This window comes from Primulina tabacum, chromosome 13 (genome assembly GCF_025594145.1).
Source record: "Primulina tabacum isolate GXHZ01 chromosome 13, ASM2559414v2, whole genome shotgun sequence".
NCBI lineage: Eukaryota > Viridiplantae > Streptophyta > Magnoliopsida > Lamiales > Gesneriaceae > Primulina > Primulina tabacum.
The window spans coordinates 30,498,179-30,518,889 of NC_134562.1; the positions used below are offsets into that span (position 1 = coordinate 30,498,179).

Below are 20,711 nucleotides of genomic sequence, written 5' to 3' on the forward strand. Positions count from 1 at the left end.
GCGAAATAAAAACAAAATATATTTCTTAATATAAAATAATTAATAAAATATCAACAATCAAGCAACTAAATCATATTTGAATTTATAATTTCGAATACCAATCAAATATTATTAACATGGTTTTTCATATCCGATATCACTGTCAGAGTAATTAACTTCGAAATTTCCAACAAACAAGCCGAACGTTCATGATTCTGAAAAAATTTGTAAGATAATCTTGATCACAAATATAAAAAAATAATAATAACCCATTTTTTGGTGGTTATAATGATCCGAGGACATCCTCAGACACCTCTTTGCTTCCCTTCCCAAGATTGATTTGGCTCCCATTTCGTCTCTTTCTCCTTACTTCCAAACATAAACGTCAAATCAGGTGTTTAGTGCAAATTTATTTGCCGAAACCTACAGGGGTTGAAGATTGAGGAAGAAAAGGACGTAAAAAAATTGGAGCATAGATTAGTTTTTGATGTAAATACAGTTTTGAAGATTGGAGGAGGACAAAAGGACAGATAAGATTGATGGGAATGGATGAAATGGTGGGATCGAACGTGGGATTGGTCCAAGATTCGATGCAAAAGTCAACTGTGGCAGCAGCTGGAGCGACAACATCGTATGATTCGTCCTCATTTCTGACAAATTACCCGTTGATGTCTGCCCTCATAGCGTTTGCTATTGCTCAGTCCATCAAGCTCGTCACTTCCTGGTAAATCTTGTCTGTATGCGTGTGTTTCTTTGCTATTCTTTAATGAAGTAATGTGAAATTTGAATTTATTCAAGAAATGTTGGGAGTTATGATCTATGGTTGGTATCCATTTGCTTCGGTTGTGATTGTTTCAATTGGTTTAGGTGTAATCAAGAATCTTATCTTTATGTGTGTGGTATAGTTTATTTTTATGTGTTTCCTTTCTAATATCAAACTTTAGAAGATTTCTATCTAAAATTCTATTACATCTTACATAATTGGCGGTTCTGATCTTCCCGCTTTAGCTTGGGTTCAAGTCCCAGTTGAAAAAAAATATCCATATGGTTGTGACTTGTGGTAGGGATATTTTAAAAGAAAGGACTTGAGCCATCAGACAGATTTATGTTTATTAAATATATTACTCCAATTAGGATATTAAATCACTTATTTGAGTACAAGAAAGATTCAAGGATCAAAGTAAGCATCAAGAACTGTTGAAGACTGGCGCTTCATGTTGATAAACCAAAACTTATTCGATTGGCTTCAGATGTCAGCATGAATAGCTTGTGTATTGAATAAATGACATATATTGAGTTGCTATTAGCAATGTTACCCCTCCATTCTTACCCATGAAAAAAACAAAAGAAAGAAAGATGGAGTATGATACTGTTTCTAGCTTGAAATTGAACGTTCTGCACTGGGGCGGAACATCCAAAGTTATGAATTCAATCGCGATGGTTAAATAACGAGAATGAACGTATATGTTCTGCCTTAATTGGCTTGTTTTCAAGATGAGAAAATTGTAAGGGGGATTCAAATGTTTTATTTACTTTTCGATTTCCTTGGCACCGTTCAACTCCCTACACCTTTCCATGCCAAATTCAACTAAAGTGAGGTAAAACTTTGAATGACTAACAAAATAGTCCATTGGTGGAGCTGATGGTTTTTCAGGACAAATCTTGTTTTTGAATCACACTGGATGTGAATGTTATACTTTCTGGTTGTGAAAAATTAACACATGTTTGTGTGAGTGCCTGTGTTTTTATTTCTGAAAGTCTTGAGGCGTTTGTATTTCTGTAGGTACAAGGAAAACCATTGGGACCTTAAGCAACTTGTTGGATCTGGTGGCATGCCATCATCTCATTCAGCAACAGTAGTCGCTCTTGTAGTGGCTGTTGGTTTGCAAGACGGGTTTGGAGGATCACTGTTTGCCACTGCGTTTGTATTGGCTTGCGTGGTATTGTCTCTATTGATTGTTCTTCTTTTGTAACCATGTGTTTATGCATTACCTGTAAGAAATGTTTTTACCCATTTTATCATAGCCACCGACAACACAGTAAGTATCAAATTAGATTGGCCTAGTTCTTCTCAATTTGATTGAATCCTTGAGAGTTAAATAGGAATCGAAACTTGTCTTTATGCGTTGTTGGGCGATGTGGCACTTTTAAGTGCTTCTGTTTTTCAATTGCTGAGGTTGTGTTTCCAAAATAAATGAAAAATGTCAAGGGTTTTGTTTGAAGGTCACATTTATCCTTAGCTATTCTTATTTGAACCGAGAAGGGTGAGAGATTAAAAATAGGCACTTTTTGAGCATCAAAATTCAGTTAGAAGATAGAGATAACATGGGTAGAATGTTAATGAAATAGTGTTAATTACAGACCATTCCCATATAATTCTCCAAATCCGCATTTCATCTGACCCAGGATAGGTTTCAAAAACATGGACATGTTTTGCAACATAACATTGGAAAAGAGAGTTGGATTACAATCCATTCGCTGACTGAGGATATCTGAATGGCATATGCCCGTTTCCTCTTTTGATGACTCACGTTAGAGAATGCCTAAATTTCCAACGTATTTTTGCTTGATTGTCATCGTTTTCATCTGCAGTTTGGTCAACTGTCTGGTGTTGGAAATGACTTATTGCTCTTACTATGAATTTTGTTGCAGTAGATTTGTCTTACCAGATTAATCATGACAGGTGATGTATGATGCAACTGGTGTAAGATTACATGCTGGACGTCAAGCAGAGGTTTGTGCGGATTTTTTGTCCATAACATACGTACATATTCCTGTACAATGTCCATTCATCTCTACCTATTTTTTTTCTCATAAAGTTGTGATAGTTAAAGATACCATATATGTATATGAGTTTCTAATGCCATGTTTATCCGTGAAACACCCTCTCAAATTGCCAATGTCAGGTTCTAAATCAAATAGTATGCGAACTTCCAGCTGAACATCCTCTTGCCGAGAGCCGACCTCTGCGTGAACTACTTGGTCACACTCCTTCTCAGGTACCATAAAGGATCCCTTGATTTATTTGCATAATTGTGCAGTCACTCTACCAAAATTACAACTGATATAACAGTGTAACAAAATTTTTAAACCTGGCAATATTTTAAGTGCCATGGATCCTCTCTTCCATGTTTGGATGGGGTTGAGACCAAAGATGTTTTCGGGATTTAACTTAATTAAGACGACTAATTGTCTTTTCCTGTATGATCCAAAGTTATCTCGATTCTTACAAAATCTGGGATCATTTTGTTCTGAAATATGTTCGTACCTCAGGTCATTGCTGGAGCATTGTTGGGACTTTTTACTGCAACAATCATTCATCTGATCTGTGGATCTAGCAGCCAAGCTTGACATTGTCTCCGATCATCAACTTGTGGCGACAATGTGGGTTTGATGCATCTTACAGTTGATATAACCACATATCAGGTCCCAGAATATCCCTTTAACTCGGAACTTTTCAAGATGGGCTGACTTAATTCACTTCAGCTTGTAGTTGTGATTGGTCTTCTTTCAACACGAACAAGGACAATAATTAGCGTGAAGGTACCTTTATTGGTTTATGTTTGATTGATGAATTGTAGATATCAGAACTGATTCAAATTGTAGTGATGGCTTGCTTTAAAGTGCTCTTGCTTTATAGTGCTCTATCACGATGCATTGCCATATTTTGGAATTGGGATCATTCAAGATGAAACTTGAGACTGCCTCTTTAATTTTTTTACACTTAAATCTCATTTCCCACTTTTTCCTCTGGTAACTTTCGGTGCATCGCTAAAAGTCAAGTTTGGAGATTCTTGTCAGATGATGTGTTCAGATAAAACTGCAATCGATCAGCAAAATCCAACAACGTACGAGGAAAAAACAATGTAAATTATTAGGCTCAAAGGATGTTAACTTCTTTACACATTCAACACAACCCAAACCTATTCAAAATCTTAGGGATCAGAAGGGTAACGGCCTGCGGGATTTCTTCTTCTTTTAGCTAAATTATTTAAGATTTTTCTTTTACGACCCTAGCGAGAAAAATAATGTTATGAACATTAGTGCTTGATTACCGACAGTTTTCGATTTTAATGAAAAGCGGAAATAGAACCAAATTGCTTACACCGTTCAATTTAATTTATACAGATTATTTAGTTTAATGATACAAATCAATTTGTTTGTGTATGACCGATCGTTTGTCAAAGCTATAGTTGGTAGTAATACTGCAACTCAAATATTTTAAAACATATAACAATTCAATCACCACGGTTCGATCGTTCTCCTGATCTAATTTTCTATTTTTTTTTATTTTCAAGAATCGAAACCAAACTCCATGTCCCTCCGATTTCGATTTTATAACCTAAACGATCTCAATTTGTATGTGATGATTTCGAGTTTGATTCCCAATTCCAAGAGAACCGTGAAGCCGCGCACTAGTAACCCAAAATTTGACGAAAAGTTGCAATCTTTTACTGCTGGCAATGCTAATAATCGAATTATTTTCCCATTATACTGATGAAATATGGTATAGTAAGGAGTGGGAGCAATCGCTTTCACAAGTACTATTTACGAGGGACATTGTTTCTCGATGAGATGGACATTGATACTTGGTGCTCCTATTATGCCATTTTTAGACCCATAAAAATAATGCATTGGCTTAATCATTTAAGGGTAAATCCCTTGTCACGCTATAAATCCATCAATTAAATAAAAAAATTGAGTGTGGCCTTTCATGCACGTATGCAAACATAGCATTAATGACATCTTTGGATTCATAAGGCAATGCACATGGCCTTCTTCACTAATTTACACAAATGGCAATGTCAAACATGGTTTGGAGAGCAATGGTGCACATGGCCTTCTAATAGTAGACATTTAAATTGTTTTTATGAACATTTTGTTAACGATTATATTAGCGACTCGAGCACACGTATTCCATGGATTGCATGGGAATTGACTCACTTAGGCCGGTGACCGACCAGCTCAAGTAGCCGGCCGGTTGGTTTTTCATACCACGGCCAATGGTTTACCAGAACTTGGCTCAGTCTGGACTCTTATTTCAAATTTATTGTCTAAAATTGGTGCTCTAATTGAGAATCGATTGATAATATCATGATCTCATCTCCATTCCATGAGAAACTACGAAATAATTAAGAAATTTTATGCATTTTCTCCATATAATAAACTCGTTTTGAATTAAGATCCTATCTTTTTTTACCACAACACAAAACCAATTTACAATAAGGTGACCATCTGCAAAAGAGTGTGAAATAACAACAAACTATTTACCAGCCGGTTTATTCTAAAAACAATGCGTGCACCTGGTCAAATGGACTTTCGTCCAAATTATACCTCTCCATGTATAGCAGGCACCACATTATCTTCCCCATCCTCTCCATGTGAAGTATCTGAGAGAATATTATCACAGCTTTCACTCTCAAAAGTAAATGGCCCCCCAAACTGATCTTGACACATTAAATTGTCAAATTCTGAAGCCCATCATTCCATTGGAGTTTTGTGTATGTATAATATCCAGCTCTCCTATACCTGACATTTCAATGCATTTTTTAACTTGTATTTTAGACTTGCATAGATTATAATATTGAATTTGTTTACATGTACACTGATTCATTTGATTAAATTACTCTGAAATATCTGGAGAAACGGCAGACTATGACACTTCAATGTTTAGCAGCTTTTCTGAAACTATCCAAAAGATTCCTCTGTTAGTAAAAGATGTCAAGGTGAGTTTGAACCCAACCGAGTGTAGTTTTTTTTCCTGCTTTTGGTGACAAAAGGGCTGCTGTATTTGTGGGTTTTAGCAGTATTTTGTTGTCAAGAATCGGACTTTTTTTTTACCATGCATGTGTTGGTGTTGTGGAATTAATTAATGGGTTTTTTGTTTTAATTGTGGCAGTAGTCGGTGGATCTGAACTCCATTTCCCAGCTCTGCCATCCTTCAAAAGTTTCTTGGTTTCTAAGTTTTTATTTTCTGCACCATTTGGTTTGTTTTGCTTTTTCTTCAGTGGATCCAATGGGAATATCAAATGAATGAATGCCCCACAGAGAATGTACAGTGTTTGTTCCTTATTTAATTTTTTTTTACTTGATTGGTTTTTGGGTGCATTTTGAAGGGTTGAGGTTGTTTAAGTTAGTGCTGTGAAAATGAGAGGTGTGGAGGGTAAGGGATGCTTGAACAATGGCACCACACAGGAGATATCCGGTGGGAGTTGCATAAGTTTCGATTTTCACAAGAGAAATGGCGTGAACCGCGCCTCTCATCATCATCGGGCGGCCTTAGGAAAACCGACGCCGTCGAAATGGGACGATGCTCAGAAGTGGCTGGTGAATCTGTCCAGAGGGGAGAAGAATCAGGCCAAGGCCTCGCCGCGTAATTCGAATGCGGATGACCGGAGATTGATCGTGCCAGTGCCAAAGAAAAACTACTCCAGCGAGGAAGAAGAAGTCGAAAGCGGCTGCCCTAGCTCGGAGAGCATGAATCGAGATGAAGTCGAAACCAAAACCGTGGACTGCGATGAGTCGGTATGGCGAATCAGCAAGCCTGTTGACAGCTCTAAATCAGTTGTGAGATCTGTGTGTGTCAGAGATATGGGCACGGAAATGACACCAATTGCCAGCCAAGAACCATCGAGAGCGGGTACCCCAATTCGGGCCAACACTCCGGCTCCAAGGAGTCATATAGCATCAGAGCCAGCCAGTTCTTTAAGGTGTCAAAATGGGGTGACAATGGAACCCGAACGTCAGGCTAAAAACGAACCGAAAAGGACCAATGGATCAGCAAGAAATGTTAACGGAGAAGAACAAGAACCCGATAACATCACTGAGAACATGAGCAAGACTACTGATCAATCAAGAAACTTGAGAGCTCTGGAAATTCGAGCAACTGCTTGGGACGAGGCCGAACGTGCAAAATACATGGCAAGGTGATTGATTTCATGGATTCTGTTTCAAGTTTTAAAATTGTGTAGCATCTTTTTCACCGTTCATCGATGGATGGATCTTTTAGGTACAAGCGCGAAGAGGTGAAGATTCAGGCTTGGGAGAATCATCAGAAAAGGAAAGCTGAAATGGAAATGAGAAAGACAGAGGTACAATACTAGAATTAACTACTTCTGTTGATCAACATTATATTGCAACACATTCCATGATTGAAGTGTCGAAAGATTCACAAATTTTGCGTGTAGGCAAAAGCCGAAAGATTGAAATCTCGAGCCCAAGAGAAGTACACGAACAAGCTTGCATCGACCAGGAGGATAGCCGAGGAGCAACGAACAAATGCCGAGGCCAAACTGAACGAGATGACCGTGAAGACATCAGAAATAGCAGATTATATTCGAAGAACCGGCCATCTTCCCTCTACTTTCTCCTTCAAGTTGCCTTCCTGCTGCTGGTAGCTAGCTAGCTCCACAGACGATGCTCGGTGTCGAAAATTTTAAATTTCGTGAATAGTTTTTTCAAATCTAAGTTTCACCCTCTAAAAATATTAAATCAACCTCTAATATTGAAATTTAATGCAACATGTACTTAGTTTTCAATTATCAAGTGTATTTACTTGTTTGCAAAAACTTGTGTGAGACGGTCCACAGGGTCTTATCTGGTGAGACGGATCTCTTATTTGGGTTATCCATAAAAACTATTATTTTTTATGCTAAGAGTATTACTTTTTATTATGAATATCGATAGGGTTGACCCGTTTCACAAATAAAGATTCATGAAACTGTCTCACAAGAGATCTACTGTTACTTGTTAAGTTGTCCTCACTTTGTGCATACCGTTGCTAATGAATGAAATGTCCCAAATAACAATAGACGAGTGTAAATAACCATCAATATAAACAGAATGTTGATTTAAAGTCGAGGCAAGAGTTGAAATCAACTAAATTGGTGATTGTGGAATATAACAATATAAGCTAAATTCGACCGAACAAATTTTTAGACAAAAAATTATACAGAAATGAAATTGTATGCAAATGGAATTATTCTCAAGAACTCAAGGGTCTTATTCGTAATTTCCTAGAGTTATAGTGTCATTTTTTTAAAACACAAATGCATTCATTCTAAGACAATAGGTCTTTTGATACAATATTTTTAAACAATTAAGGGCATGTTGGGTAAAATTTTAGTAGTTGTCTAGGGAAAACACATGCTATAAACGGGAGAAAAAAATGGCTATGGAAAATAGTCGGTGCAAGAGTTTGACTATTTTTCTTTAAAACGATATTGTCTCGCCTCCATGCTCACGGTTGTTGGCAATTCGTTTATCAAGATACAACGATTATCGACTTTAAAATAGTAGCACTATAAGTTTTAAAGTCACGCGAACATTAGAATGTTTAGAACGCTTCTAAACGTTAAATTTAAAAATCTAAATTCAAGAATTTATATCTTGCAAACTTAGATTTAAGCGCACTTACTTAAAAAATTCAAAATTAGGAGATAACTCTCGAATTTAATTATAAATTTCGAATTAGAGCATATAAACTTAGAAAATCCAAATTCAAGATTTTATATCTTGCAAATTTGGATTTTAAATGCTAAGGCTTAAAATTCTAATGTAGAATTAATTAAATTAGTGGGGAAAAAAAAAAAGAAAAAGAATTGGTGTGAAATGCAAGTGAGAGATAGTCACATTTGATAGATGTTGAAAAAGCTTGATAGCTCGCCATTAATTTTTGAGGTCCTTGAACTTCTTTTCAGGAGTTAGCTCGTAACGTCCTGCTAGATTCATATCATGCTCTTCTTTTCAAAAAGATTTGTCATCAAATCTTTGTTACCTATACAAAAAAAATAAACAAGTTAGTAACACGACAAACTATAACACAAATATACTTACCTTTCAAATCCAGCTTGTAGGTGCTATCATCTGCTCGCTCATTCCGCCCTAGAAACCCCAACTCAATGGTTGTCCTTGCTATGTATTCATCTATTACTCTATACGATAAATAACAAATGACACCAAATGATAATAATAAAATATCATTAAGCATCATGAACACCAAATTCCTCACTTTCTTAGGCCTAGTTAACACTAAAATAAAATTAATACAGGTGTATGACCATAGTTAACTAGGAATAAGAATCAGCTCATGCAATACATAAGAATCAAGCCTAGATGTCCTTTTCTTATATGCAATGTATGTTTCACTACACCACTTAACAATACTTCTTCATATGCAACAAACACATATAATCATGAATTACATCAAGGATCACATTAACAACTATCTGTCTTACTAATACATAACTTGTGCAACGAATATACAATGAATTTATTCTCTTTAAACCAATATTCATCATGAAAATATAACTCTCATATTCAACCATGCATTCTTCATAACATTCATCAATCAAATGACAATCATACAAATAGGACATACCAAATGTATTATCCATGCAATCTCTTGACACATCACAAGAATTTAATCATAATGCATACAAGTCATTGTATTCATCACATTGCACCAATTTGGCACCTTGTGAGGAATCAAAAATCATAATATGTACGTGCAATTTATCAATATTCTCAAACCCATAAAAATAGGAGAATAAAGCTAAATTTACATTTGGTCCCTAACTACCACATTTGCGACATGTTCTCCAAATTCTTGAAAACAAAACATAGAATCAATGTAATTAAGGAAGATATAACTTTCAGTCGTTGTATGAGCAACTACCCTTATCTCAGTTTGATTGCTTCCAAATTCATATGGATCAAGCCATGAAATTCTCTCACCGTCAACACTTGATTGCCTCCTCATCATGATATCTCTAGAATCCTGCAAAGAAGAGCTAACAATGATCAGGATTGAATCGGCTTTTTCATCACAATGTGAATAAACCTCTTTGTACAAATGTATTTGAAGGGGTTTATACAAAAACAAATTTATCTCATTTTCACTCTTTTGGATTATCAAATTATTTTTTCCTTTTCTTTGGCCTCTTTCTCTTTTTCTTTTATTTCATCTTTTTCATTTTTTTCCATGGTTATCTCACTCTTTTGTTCACTCTTTCTTTCGGTCATTTCACATTTTTTCCACTCATTTCATGACATGCCGATTGAACCTCAAGAACTTCTTTTTTTGTATTCAATTGAAGTAATAAAATATTTTGTTCCTCCACACACGTATACAACAAAATCTCACTTTGTCTACTCTCCTCCTCCATAATAGACGTAATAAGAACTTTTCCATCATCTACTGATTCACTCTCCTAGGTATATTGTTCAACAAAAATCGAATCATCAAGCAAATGAATACTTTCATAATAAACTCCAACCTCAACTTCAGATTCAAGCTCAACTACAATCTTGGATTCAAGCTCTACTTGGGAATCTATTACCGTCACCGCCTCATTTGGACATTGATTAATGTCGTGTCGTATCTCTAGACACTAACAACATATAATATGACAAGTACGAGAAATTGAATTGTCAGCTGCACCTTGATATTCATCATTGGACGCTTTATGATTTGAATCCGTCATTGGTCCAGCCATGATTTCTTCTTCCAAGCTCAACATCCATGTGGATGCCTAAAACGCCTCATACAAGTCACATTTACTCTTCTATCATAGCGATTACAAACAAATTGTTTCCTCATCACCATTTTCATCTCATCTCACGTGACTATAGGGTCCTCTCCATATCGTCTTCTACCCAATACCAATTTATCTCATCAAGTAATAGCATAGTCAATAAACTCGCTACAAGCTCGTTTTACTTTCATAGCTTCTGAATAATCTTGTACCTCAAATATATGCTCCACCTTCTTCTCCCACTCACTTTATGTTTTTGGATCGGCTCCCCCATGGAAAGATGAAATTTTTATCTTAGCCCCACCACAACTATACTCTTATCGGCTTCTACATCTACTTTTCCCATCACACCACCTATCATAATCTCAATCCATACATGACTTTGTATTCCCTTCAACTCTACTATCTCGTCTATTCTCTTCAACCTTCCTCTCATCATCCTAATCAAAGTGTAATTCTCTATCAACATCAACTCATCTCGCTATCCTATGCCCACCAACTTGCATATACCCATCACGTGGAAGGCATAAACTCCTTCTCTTATAGTCGTTCTAACTCTCCAAACATTTCTTGAATTTTTCTATCGACATGCATGTGTACCTGCAAGAAATGTTAGCAGAAAACAATAAAGAATAAAGTTTTCTCGTCACAAATCCTCACTAGTCAATCCAACAAAAGACATTCAACTCTTTTTTTTCACTACAAATACTCATCAATCATTCCATTGAATATACGTTTGTACTCAATTTTTTCACTTGAATTTGAGAATTCTCTCGAATGTGCCTTAAGCTTTATATTTGTATCTAACTTTCAGATTTAACTCGTGGACATTTGCAACTATCTCACTTGGACTGAGCAAAGCCAAGAACTTTAAAGTTTTTTTTTTTTTTGTGTGCGCATAGACAAACACTTGAATAAGGCTCACAAAGAAACAAGAACAAAATTCGAAAACCAAACAATAGCAAAGAAATCTTAATAATCTTTTATTTATTTATTTTTTTTTGCACAACTAGAATTCGTGCAACACAAACAACGTAGGACGACTCAAAGAATTTCGAGAATCGGAAGATTCACGAAACATCGAAGATCGACAGAATCACGCAGATCTGAAAACAAAACAAAAGAAAATATATATCTGATAATAAAAAAAGATACTCCAAATGATGTGATTCTTCAAAAGTGAAATGCGAATGTGATCGAAAACGAAGTCACGCCCTCGATTCAAAGAAATAAAAAACTGTTGTGTCGTCTCGATTTTTTTGAAACAAGTAATTATTGTGATATTCACCTCTAAACTACGAAAAATTTAGTAACAAATATTCACGGATAAACAATTGAATTTCATATAACCTTCAAAAAACTCGTCTTTGACAATCCACCTGAAAATAATCAACACGCCACAAAAAACGAATATTTAATAAGTTTGATTTTTGGATGAACAAAGCAAAAGCTTTTTGAATTTGAGAGAAAACTCACAAAATTTTATTCAATATCTTCAATAATTATGTCAATGATAATCGTTACAAGGAATACTTGATAAAAAAAATATGGTAAAAATCATCCAAAAATGCCAACATATTGTTTCTGTAATTAATTTGTGTTAAAATCCCGAGTTCTTGAATTTCAGTCTGAGGGGCACGCGCTAGGGTGGGTAAAAATCCCCGTTGGGGCGCCCTGGCGGGTAGAAACAGCCACTAGAGCCCACTTGTCTCAGCCTGATGCTCTTTTTTTTTTTTGTCCTTCAATGCTTGAATGACATTATAATGGCCCCAAACTTGTTTTTCATGCCCTTGATAGCTCATCATAAATTTTTGAGGAGCTTCCTTGAATTTTTTTCCAAGAGTTAGCTCGTAAAGCCCGACCAGATTCATATAAACTTGTCTTGTGAAAACACGGGCTATTAACGGGTGAACTAAATGGCTACAGAAAAATATTCTACGCAAAAGTATGACTCTTTTCCTTAAAACAATATTGTCTCGCCTCGGTGCTCACGGTTGTGGGCAATTTGTTTCTCGATATACAACGACTATTGACTTTAAAATAGTAGCATTTCAAATTTTAATTTGACATGTTTAAGATGAAACTGTTAAAAGAACAAAAAAAAAGCATTAACCATGAGTTTTAATAATATATTGCTCTCTTTGGTCGTCCACACATTCTATTTAATTTGTGATTATCACATTGATAGCAATACACTCACTTAAGTGTTCGAAAGATATGAAATAAATATATAGTAATAAAAAGCTAACAAGCATATATTTTACTTAGACTAGAAAAATGTACGTGTGTTGCACGTAAAAATCTAAAATGTTGAAAATATATGTACGAAATTTTGATAATATTTAAATGAATTAAAACATGGTTAATAAAATTTATCAACTGAAACAAACTAAGCCATAAAAAATAAAAAATCATGACCATAGACGGTATATGAATCAGATAAATTATCTTATCCACTTGACATACTTTCCAATATGCTTCTTGGTTGATTTTGACAACTCAACAACTCTTTGTCGTAGTTTGTTATAATATGCATATAACTATTTTGGTATGTTCAGCAAGTATCTGATCGTCTTTAACATCTATTATGTTATTTACAATCTTTATCGGGGATCTGACATGCTCGTAGTTTGCTTCTTTATCACGCCATTTTTTCTGTTTTCTACATTGTTTTTATCTGATAATCTTATTTTTCCGACTATTTTTTTATTGTTAAATGATTTTTCCGCTTTTGACAATCATCAACTATAACTCTTAAGAAAAAATGCTTTTACTCATGATAAGTTTTCACTTATGACTAAAAATATGTATAACCTATATATTCTTCAACAACATAACCAATGAATGATGTTGCACCTTCTTCAAATATTGTGATATTTGTGATATTATTTTTATATATTTAGTATCAATATTATCAACATATAGCTATAAGGTTAATAAATTTTTAACAACTATTCCTCAATCACTGTGAGAAAAATACTTGAAATCTCTTCAAATGACTATATCTTAGAATTGTGTCCTCATTTAATTTGACGCAATTGAAGAAAGTCATCTTGATCGTCATTTTTTGGAAGCTTTGAAATAATGATTGCATGCATCATGTCATGAGGATGATATAGTTTCAATCTCATTTGTTGCGTTTAGAACATAATATTATATTATTCATTGAAACTAAACAAATTTTCTTCTATCGAGTTTATATTTTGTTTTATAATATTTTATATCTTGTGGAACGATATACAAAATTAATTATTGTATTTTAAAAATCTTGAGAAGAGATACGAATAATGTAATTAAGATATGCATATGAGAAATCATTCAAATATATGTCAAAGTATTTGTCTCATTCAATATCTCATGATTCTCATCTAATAATATAACCATTTAGATTTCATGAGCATTTTATGATAGTCAAAATTAATTTGATGAAATATTGTAGAATTTTATTTGAATTTCAATATTTGGCTAAGTGAATTTATTTGACGAGGGGTTTTCTATGCTACCATCATATATGTAATAAATTAGCTGGTTAGACACTTTGACTAAAAAAAGAGACAAAAACAATCTTGTTGTCACCTCGAAATATATCGAGATAATATTGGAGGAAGTCACACAATTTTTCTTAAACCATAGAAAAATATTAGGCATGTGTTAACTTGTGATATAATAAAAATTTAGAATCATGCATAATCATTGAATTAGAACAAAATCGCATGCCAAAAATCTACTGGATATTATATATTTTAATAATTTATCCATATTTGTCGTTCACCAGAGGACTCTTAGACCTACCAAATTTTGTAGTTCACCTATTATTTTCATAATAAATAATATTACAAAAATAATATAAGCAAATACATAAAAACTCAAACTAAAATGCCTTCTATCAATCTAAGTAAAATAAATTGATTAGAGAATATAATAATGTCGTAAAAATTTTAAATATTGATTTATAGACAGAAGTTTGGAAATATATTTGCCCCAATAAATAAAAAATATTATCTCTTGATATTCTGAGACATAAGGTAAAAACGAAGAAATATTTCAATTTTTTTAATATTTTCTAAGTCACTTCAAACCAAGTAATCTAAGCAAACACAAAACATGCATTATGTGTTTAAAAATTAACAAAATATCTCAACAATAAAAAATTGAAAAATAACCATTTTTGTTGGATATTTGATTTTGTTTTCTCTTTTCTTTGTGCAAACAAACAAATCACATAAACAATCCAAACACAATTACATGATCAATACAAATGACATATAACAATCAAACATGTTAACGTTAGGGTAAAAAAACTCCTCTAATTGCAATTGCCCCAATAAATAAAAAATATTATCTCTTGATATTCTGATACATAAGGTAAAAACGAAGAAATATTTCAATTTTTTTAATATTTTCTAAGTCACTTCAAACCAAGTAATCTAAGTAAACAGAAAACATGCATTATGTGTTTAAAAATTAACAAAATATCTCAACAATAAAAAATTAAAAAATAATCATTTTTGTTGGATATTTGATTTTGTTCTCTCTTTTCTTTGTGCAAACAAACAAATCACATAAACAATCCAAACACAATTACATGATCAATACAAATGACATATAACAATCAAACATGTTAACGCTAGGGTAAAAAAACTCCTCTCATTGCAAGAATACAAAATGGTCAAATGAAGCATATTATTTAGTAATATTTATTTAGCATCATTTATAAAAAAATTGACTAAATATTTATTAATAATTTATTTTTATTCAATCCAACTCACCTCTCTTTGTCTTCCTATTATTATTTGACGGCAATGTATAAATTTAAGTAATTAAAATTAAATTTAAAAGTAAATTAAAATAATAATTAGTTTGATTGAGTTAAATACACTATTAATGATCTTATTAAACTAAGATAAAAAATGACTTAAATAACACCATTAACATGACAAATTGTAAAACAAAAAAAGTAATATAATAGTAAGCTCACAAATGAAAGTCATATATTTAATAGATTAATAGATAATATATTATTTAGTAATATGTATTTAGCATCATATATTGAAAATTGATTAAATAACTTAAATGTTTGCAATGAAATCACTTACATACAAATATTTTCTATCAATCACATATTTTTGTTGATACATAAGTAATCTAAATATATCTGCATTCTAAATGGGGAAAAAATGTGTTATATGACCTTAATATTTATTAATAATTTAATTTTATTTAATCACACTCATCTTTATTCGTCTTCTCATTATTACCTTAATGTTCGTAATACTAACAATTTATAACATTATGATAGTGATTTTCTGTGAATTTGATCTCGAATGTGAATTGTAGATATATTTACATACACAATTCACATTCATATATTTATATAGATATAGATTATTATTAAAAGAATATATGAAAAAGAAAACATGTATTAATTTATGTAAATTTTAAATTTAAAAATAAAAATGTATTAATGATTATTATTAAAAGAATATATGAAAAAGAAAACATGTATTAATTATTATTATTAAATGAAGGTAAGGATAATAGAGATATAGATATAGAATATTATTAAAAGAATATATGAAAAAGGTAAATTTTAAATTTAAAAATAAAAATGTATTAATGATTATTATTAAAAGAATATATGGAAAAAAATAAAAATGTATTAATGATTATTATTAAAAGAATATATGAAAAAGAAAACATGTATTAATGATAATGATTATTATTAAATGAAGGTAAGGATATTTATGTAAATCCACAATTCACAGTTCATATATTTATATAGATATAGATATTGACCAAAAGAAGAAAAAAGATCCTAAAGACGAATGATAAAGGATGATGCATATATTCAAACAAGATGGGATAATGTTGGAGAAATGAAATATCACAAAAAGTTTCATGCTTCACAAGAAAATAAAACCCAACTCCTAAATGACAACAGCCCATAAAAATACTATCAAATCACATTTTGTACATTCTTTCAGAAGTGAGATGTTAAGAACATGTTTCTTGATTTTGAGTTTATTAGTATTATTTATACTGTAAAACATGCATCTAATAAGACAATTGCAGGGTTCAGGAAACATCCTAATCCGAGTTAGTTTATAGGTTTATATCTCCATTATATCAAATCATATAATTTAAAAACAAGTAACGGATAGTAACAATTTTTGGATTGTAGAACGCGAAAAAAAATTGTTGAACAACACGAAGAACGTAAATGTTACAATATATCCTATAAGAGTACCCCTCGTAGATTTCACACGTAAGTTGTTTAAAACACATTTCAACACAAATATACCGAGAAATCATAATAGTTCATAAATAATGAATCATGACTCTTAAACTTGATTTGTCTTTATAGATGAGAAAAGCGTCGTCTTTTGAGAGAGAAAGAGAGATATATAGTTAAAATGATATTTTATTTAATTAAAAGTCTACCAAAATCTTTAAGAGTTACAATACTTAATGTTTGTACGCAAATAATTCTATTAGAATAATTGGAGATCTATATAAATATTACATACTTGTAGAGTTTTATAGATTTTTTAAAGTTTATGTTCAATACCTCTAGTTATGGAAGGAGGTTGTTGGAAATAAAACACACTTTAGTTATTGGATCTCTTACTCGATCTACAAGCATTGTTGGATTGTTATTGGATCTTGACTCGATCTACAAGCATACTATAGTGTGTCCAACGACAGTGGTGCAGAAAACAGGATGAAATGCAGTTGTTTCATCTTGGAAAGGAGAAGCTACTAAATGTTCAAACAAAGGTTGGATAATGTGTCACAGTTAAATCTGAACTTGTGATTATATACATGAAAGTATCATATTGTACGGTATATATGTACACTCTCTTGTGTCCACCACAAAAACACGAGGATCAACAGACTTTACAACACTAACCAGATGAAGAATCTACCAGCACTTGTCAATACTGATGTACAGAGCGACTTTTATTCTTCCACCAAAAACTCATAGCTTTCTCCACCGTTCTCCTTGAGATTGACTTGGATAACGGTTTTGGATCATGAGCAGGCAATACCATCTTGCTGCTCTGAGTGCTCTCGACCCTCGGTCGAACTGGAGGTGGTGATGCATCCCGCTGCCGCTGTTCTCGGAACAACATCAGAAGCTTTTGAGCTTTCTGTTTTCCTCTTGCGGTCCCATTTACCGAAATTGACACCAATGATGGTATCACCCCTTCTTGAAGAACAATTTGACTGCACTTTTCATTTGCAGTACATAATACAAGAAGACATGCAGCTGCTTGTTCTTGTTCAACAGGCTCACCAACATCTAATATAGTTGCTAGCCCATTAACAAGACCAGGAGTCTTCATGATTTCATCTCTCGCAGTGCTACTTGAAGCTAAATAGATTACAACGGCTATGCATTTCTCGGTCCAAGTGTGGTCCTCAGGCTGTGAAATAAGAGTTTGAAGAGAATCAATAATACCAGATGACAGAAGGTGTGGAATGTTGGCTGGATGGCTGGAAATGTTATAGAGAGTGTGGAGGGCGTCGAGCTTGCATTGTGTGTTGGATTCACGTTTAAGAACTCTGATCAAGAAAGGGACAGACTCTGAAGTTCCAATAATCGGCTTGGCTGCATCAAGGCAGGAAATATTGAGGTAAAGTGCTGTTGCTGCTCCAACTGAATCAGTATTGGCCATCATTTTATCCAGTAGTGGAAGTACTCCTGATTCCAACATCAATTCTTTGTTTCTATCATCGCAACAAAAAGGAATTAATAGAGTTTATGATAAAGCTCATTGTATGTTGAATTGGAAAGCTAACTTATGATCAGAGGCAAGTATACCTATTATTGTTGACAGCCAAGTTGAAGAGAGCCATTGCTCCAATTTCCTGAGCAGTGACAGAACCAGCAGAGACAGCAGACTCCTAAAAATTGCAGCAACGCTTCCACAAAACCATGGGTCCCCATATAAATCCTAGCCTCTTCATCGCCTTTTAGCAGGTGTCTTATCCGTTCCACCACTTTACATTTCTTCAACAGGTCATCCTCTTTGTCTAAAATGACCAAAAAGTTATCATATTGTTCAAATGAAAATTCTTTTTCATCGGCTTCCAGTGCAGAAACAGCTTCTACTTTCGTCTCTCCAGCTTCCTCAATGACATCTCTGTCATCAGGTGCTGCATTGATGCACTCGAACTTGCATGAGCCAACAGTTCCTGTCAACTTTGAATTTTCAGAGTCGCCTTCTGACAACACGAGCCTCCAATAATTGAGGTCGAGTGACTCTGGTGGGGCGCATGGAACAGGAACCCCATTCTGTTCACACCAACTAGCCACCAGACCCTTGACACAATAATTAGGAGTTAAGGAAAGATGAGGGAGCTGCTGCTGAGTTTTAGGACAAGTAATATGCCCATCATCGAACCATTTTTCAATGCAAACCCTTTCATACGTTTGCCCAGAAGCTATGATAACTGGATCATACATAAGTTGTAATGATATAGGACATCTAAGCTCTTCCGGTGGGACAGGCATCTGCTCGGATTTCTTAAAGTTCGTCTTGAAATTCAAAGAACTTAATTTTGACAGCTTCTTATCAAAATCACAACCATTTTGCCCAAATCTCATGTCCGTCGAAAGATTCTTGGATATTTGGGGAGCAAGGTGTTGAACCTTGCGAGTCATTGTCATCCGAGAACTCAGGTCCTGAATGACTTTGAATAATTTCTCATGAGATGCAGAAGATAAGCCACGATTGACTCTTTCCGGTTGTCTTCGTCAGCCCTGGCTCTTTCTAGTAGTTTCTTGAGAGCCCTTCTCTCTCTGAGAGCTGCTCTCAAACAGTTAATGCCAAGCTTCGAAGCGGCCTCGTTAAAAGATTCAAGCTCACTTTCGTTGTTAGAGTTGCTGTTAAAGTTTCTCCCCTTCTGTAGCAATAAAATGATATTTTCACCAATTTGCTTATCCATTTGATTAACAGAGAACTCAATCCTTCCAAGGTCGACTAAAATTTCAGCGATCTGAAAGAAGACGTATTATTTGAATCAAAATAATATAAGATTGATGCTTCATAAAATTTATGATACTGTATTGAAAAACTAGCACTTAAAATAGTTAAAAATTCTTAAATCATATCAACCAAATAACATAACTATATCCGGTGTCACCTGAACACCAATGGGCTGCGGAACTATATCTTCAATCCGCCTTAAACTATCTCGGAGAGCACGTCTTGCTTTCTCAAATTTCAGAACAACAGAATCTCCAGTTATAGCCTGATAACAAAACCAAATCATTTGGATCAAACCAATAATATATTGATAGATTTTACCACATTTTTTCCAACAAGATTCAAAGGATGGGCAGCAATACCAAGTAAAGTTTACTGCATTCCGCACAGTGTTGAAGAATAGCCTTAGTGTTCTCAAGTGCTATGTGCAAAGCACATAGTGCTTGAATACCGGACGTGCTTCTGGGTCGAGTCGCTTCTATGTCGGGAAATATAGCGAATACTTTCGCATACACAGCGCGTAAGCTCTTGCACATTTCACGGTGCAGCTGCAGCACCCACAATCATAAATCTCGATTAAGTCGAAACACAACATTTCTATAAATATTATGATTGTTTGTGCCACCGCGAGGGTTGACCGGAGATTTTAAGAGTAGTTGCTTGAAAAGCATATACAACTCTGTACCTTTGGCTCGCCAATGCATAGTAACCTATCTTCAATCTCAGAATTGTCCATTGAATATCATAAAACCTGCCAAAACAGAATACAAACACGTAATTTACATGCTTGGATTCACGAAAAAGAAAAACACACAGAATCGCTATGGAAAATGGAATATACGACATAGAAACGAGCCTCGAAATGGCAAAAGAGAAAAATAATCAGCTGAAACATTTGATTTCCATGGAAAATTTCTACACAATCTGCGGATAATTAATTAAAAACCGAAAAAGAACAAAAAAAACCGATCAATGAAAAAAAAATACTTGAATACATTTCTCGGCGAGATCTCATACAAATTACACCAAAAGAATACAAAAATCGAAACCAATAAAATTCACCCACCTAGCAGAGTCGACCGAAGATTGTCCAACAAAGCTTCATGCAATGAATAAACTGAAGAATTCTTCGGAAATCAAAAAATTTCAATTAATATTCTGTGATGATGGAGGGAACGACAGTTGCTGACCCATCCACTTGTTT

At 33.9% G+C, this 20,711-nt stretch overlaps 2 protein-coding genes, 1 long non-coding RNA gene and 1 pseudogene across 6 annotated transcripts; 2 read left to right on the plus strand and 2 right to left on the minus strand.

Annotated features, from left to right (window-relative positions):
• Window positions 1–238: 238 nt before the first annotated feature.
• LOC142523228 (uncharacterized) lies at window positions 239–3,624 on the plus strand. The gene is made up of 5 exons (XM_075626918.1): window positions 239–703; window positions 1,763–1,919; window positions 2,663–2,713; window positions 2,886–2,978; window positions 3,253–3,624. Exons 1-5 carry the CDS (start codon window positions 519–521, stop codon window positions 3,328–3,330), a joined length of 564 nt encoding a protein of 187 aa, XP_075483033.1. The 5' UTR covers window positions 239–518; the 3' UTR covers window positions 3,331–3,624.
• Window positions 2,831–4,417, minus strand: LOC142523229 (uncharacterized). Its single transcript, XR_012814604.1, has 3 exons — window positions 4,403–4,417; window positions 3,248–3,686; window positions 2,831–2,973 (listed from the first exon to the last, which is right to left on the minus strand). It is a non-coding gene; the product is annotated as an uncharacterized LOC142523229 (long non-coding RNA).
• Window positions 4,418–5,387: 970 nt separating this feature from the next.
• Window positions 5,388–7,520, plus strand: LOC142522522 (uncharacterized). 4 transcript variants are annotated; one of them, XM_075625964.1, is made up of 4 exons: window positions 5,388–5,705; window positions 6,096–6,905; window positions 6,989–7,070; window positions 7,167–7,520. In XM_075625964.1, the coding sequence occupies exons 2-4, from the start codon at window positions 6,127–6,129 to the stop codon at window positions 7,374–7,376; spliced, it is 1,071 nt and encodes a 356-aa protein (XP_075482079.1). In that variant the 5' UTR covers window positions 5,388–5,705; window positions 6,096–6,126; the 3' UTR covers window positions 7,377–7,520. The 4 variants fall into 4 exon arrangements, with proteins under 4 accessions (XP_075482079.1, XP_075482077.1, XP_075482078.1 ...); XM_075625962.1 differs by having other exon boundaries at window positions 5,389–5,705; window positions 5,879–6,905; XM_075625963.1 differs by having other exon boundaries at window positions 5,389–5,705; window positions 5,882–6,905.
• A 9,752-nt stretch (window positions 7,521–17,272) lies between these two features.
• On the minus strand, window positions 17,273–20,711 carry LOC142523088 (U-box domain-containing protein 6-like; annotated as a pseudogene).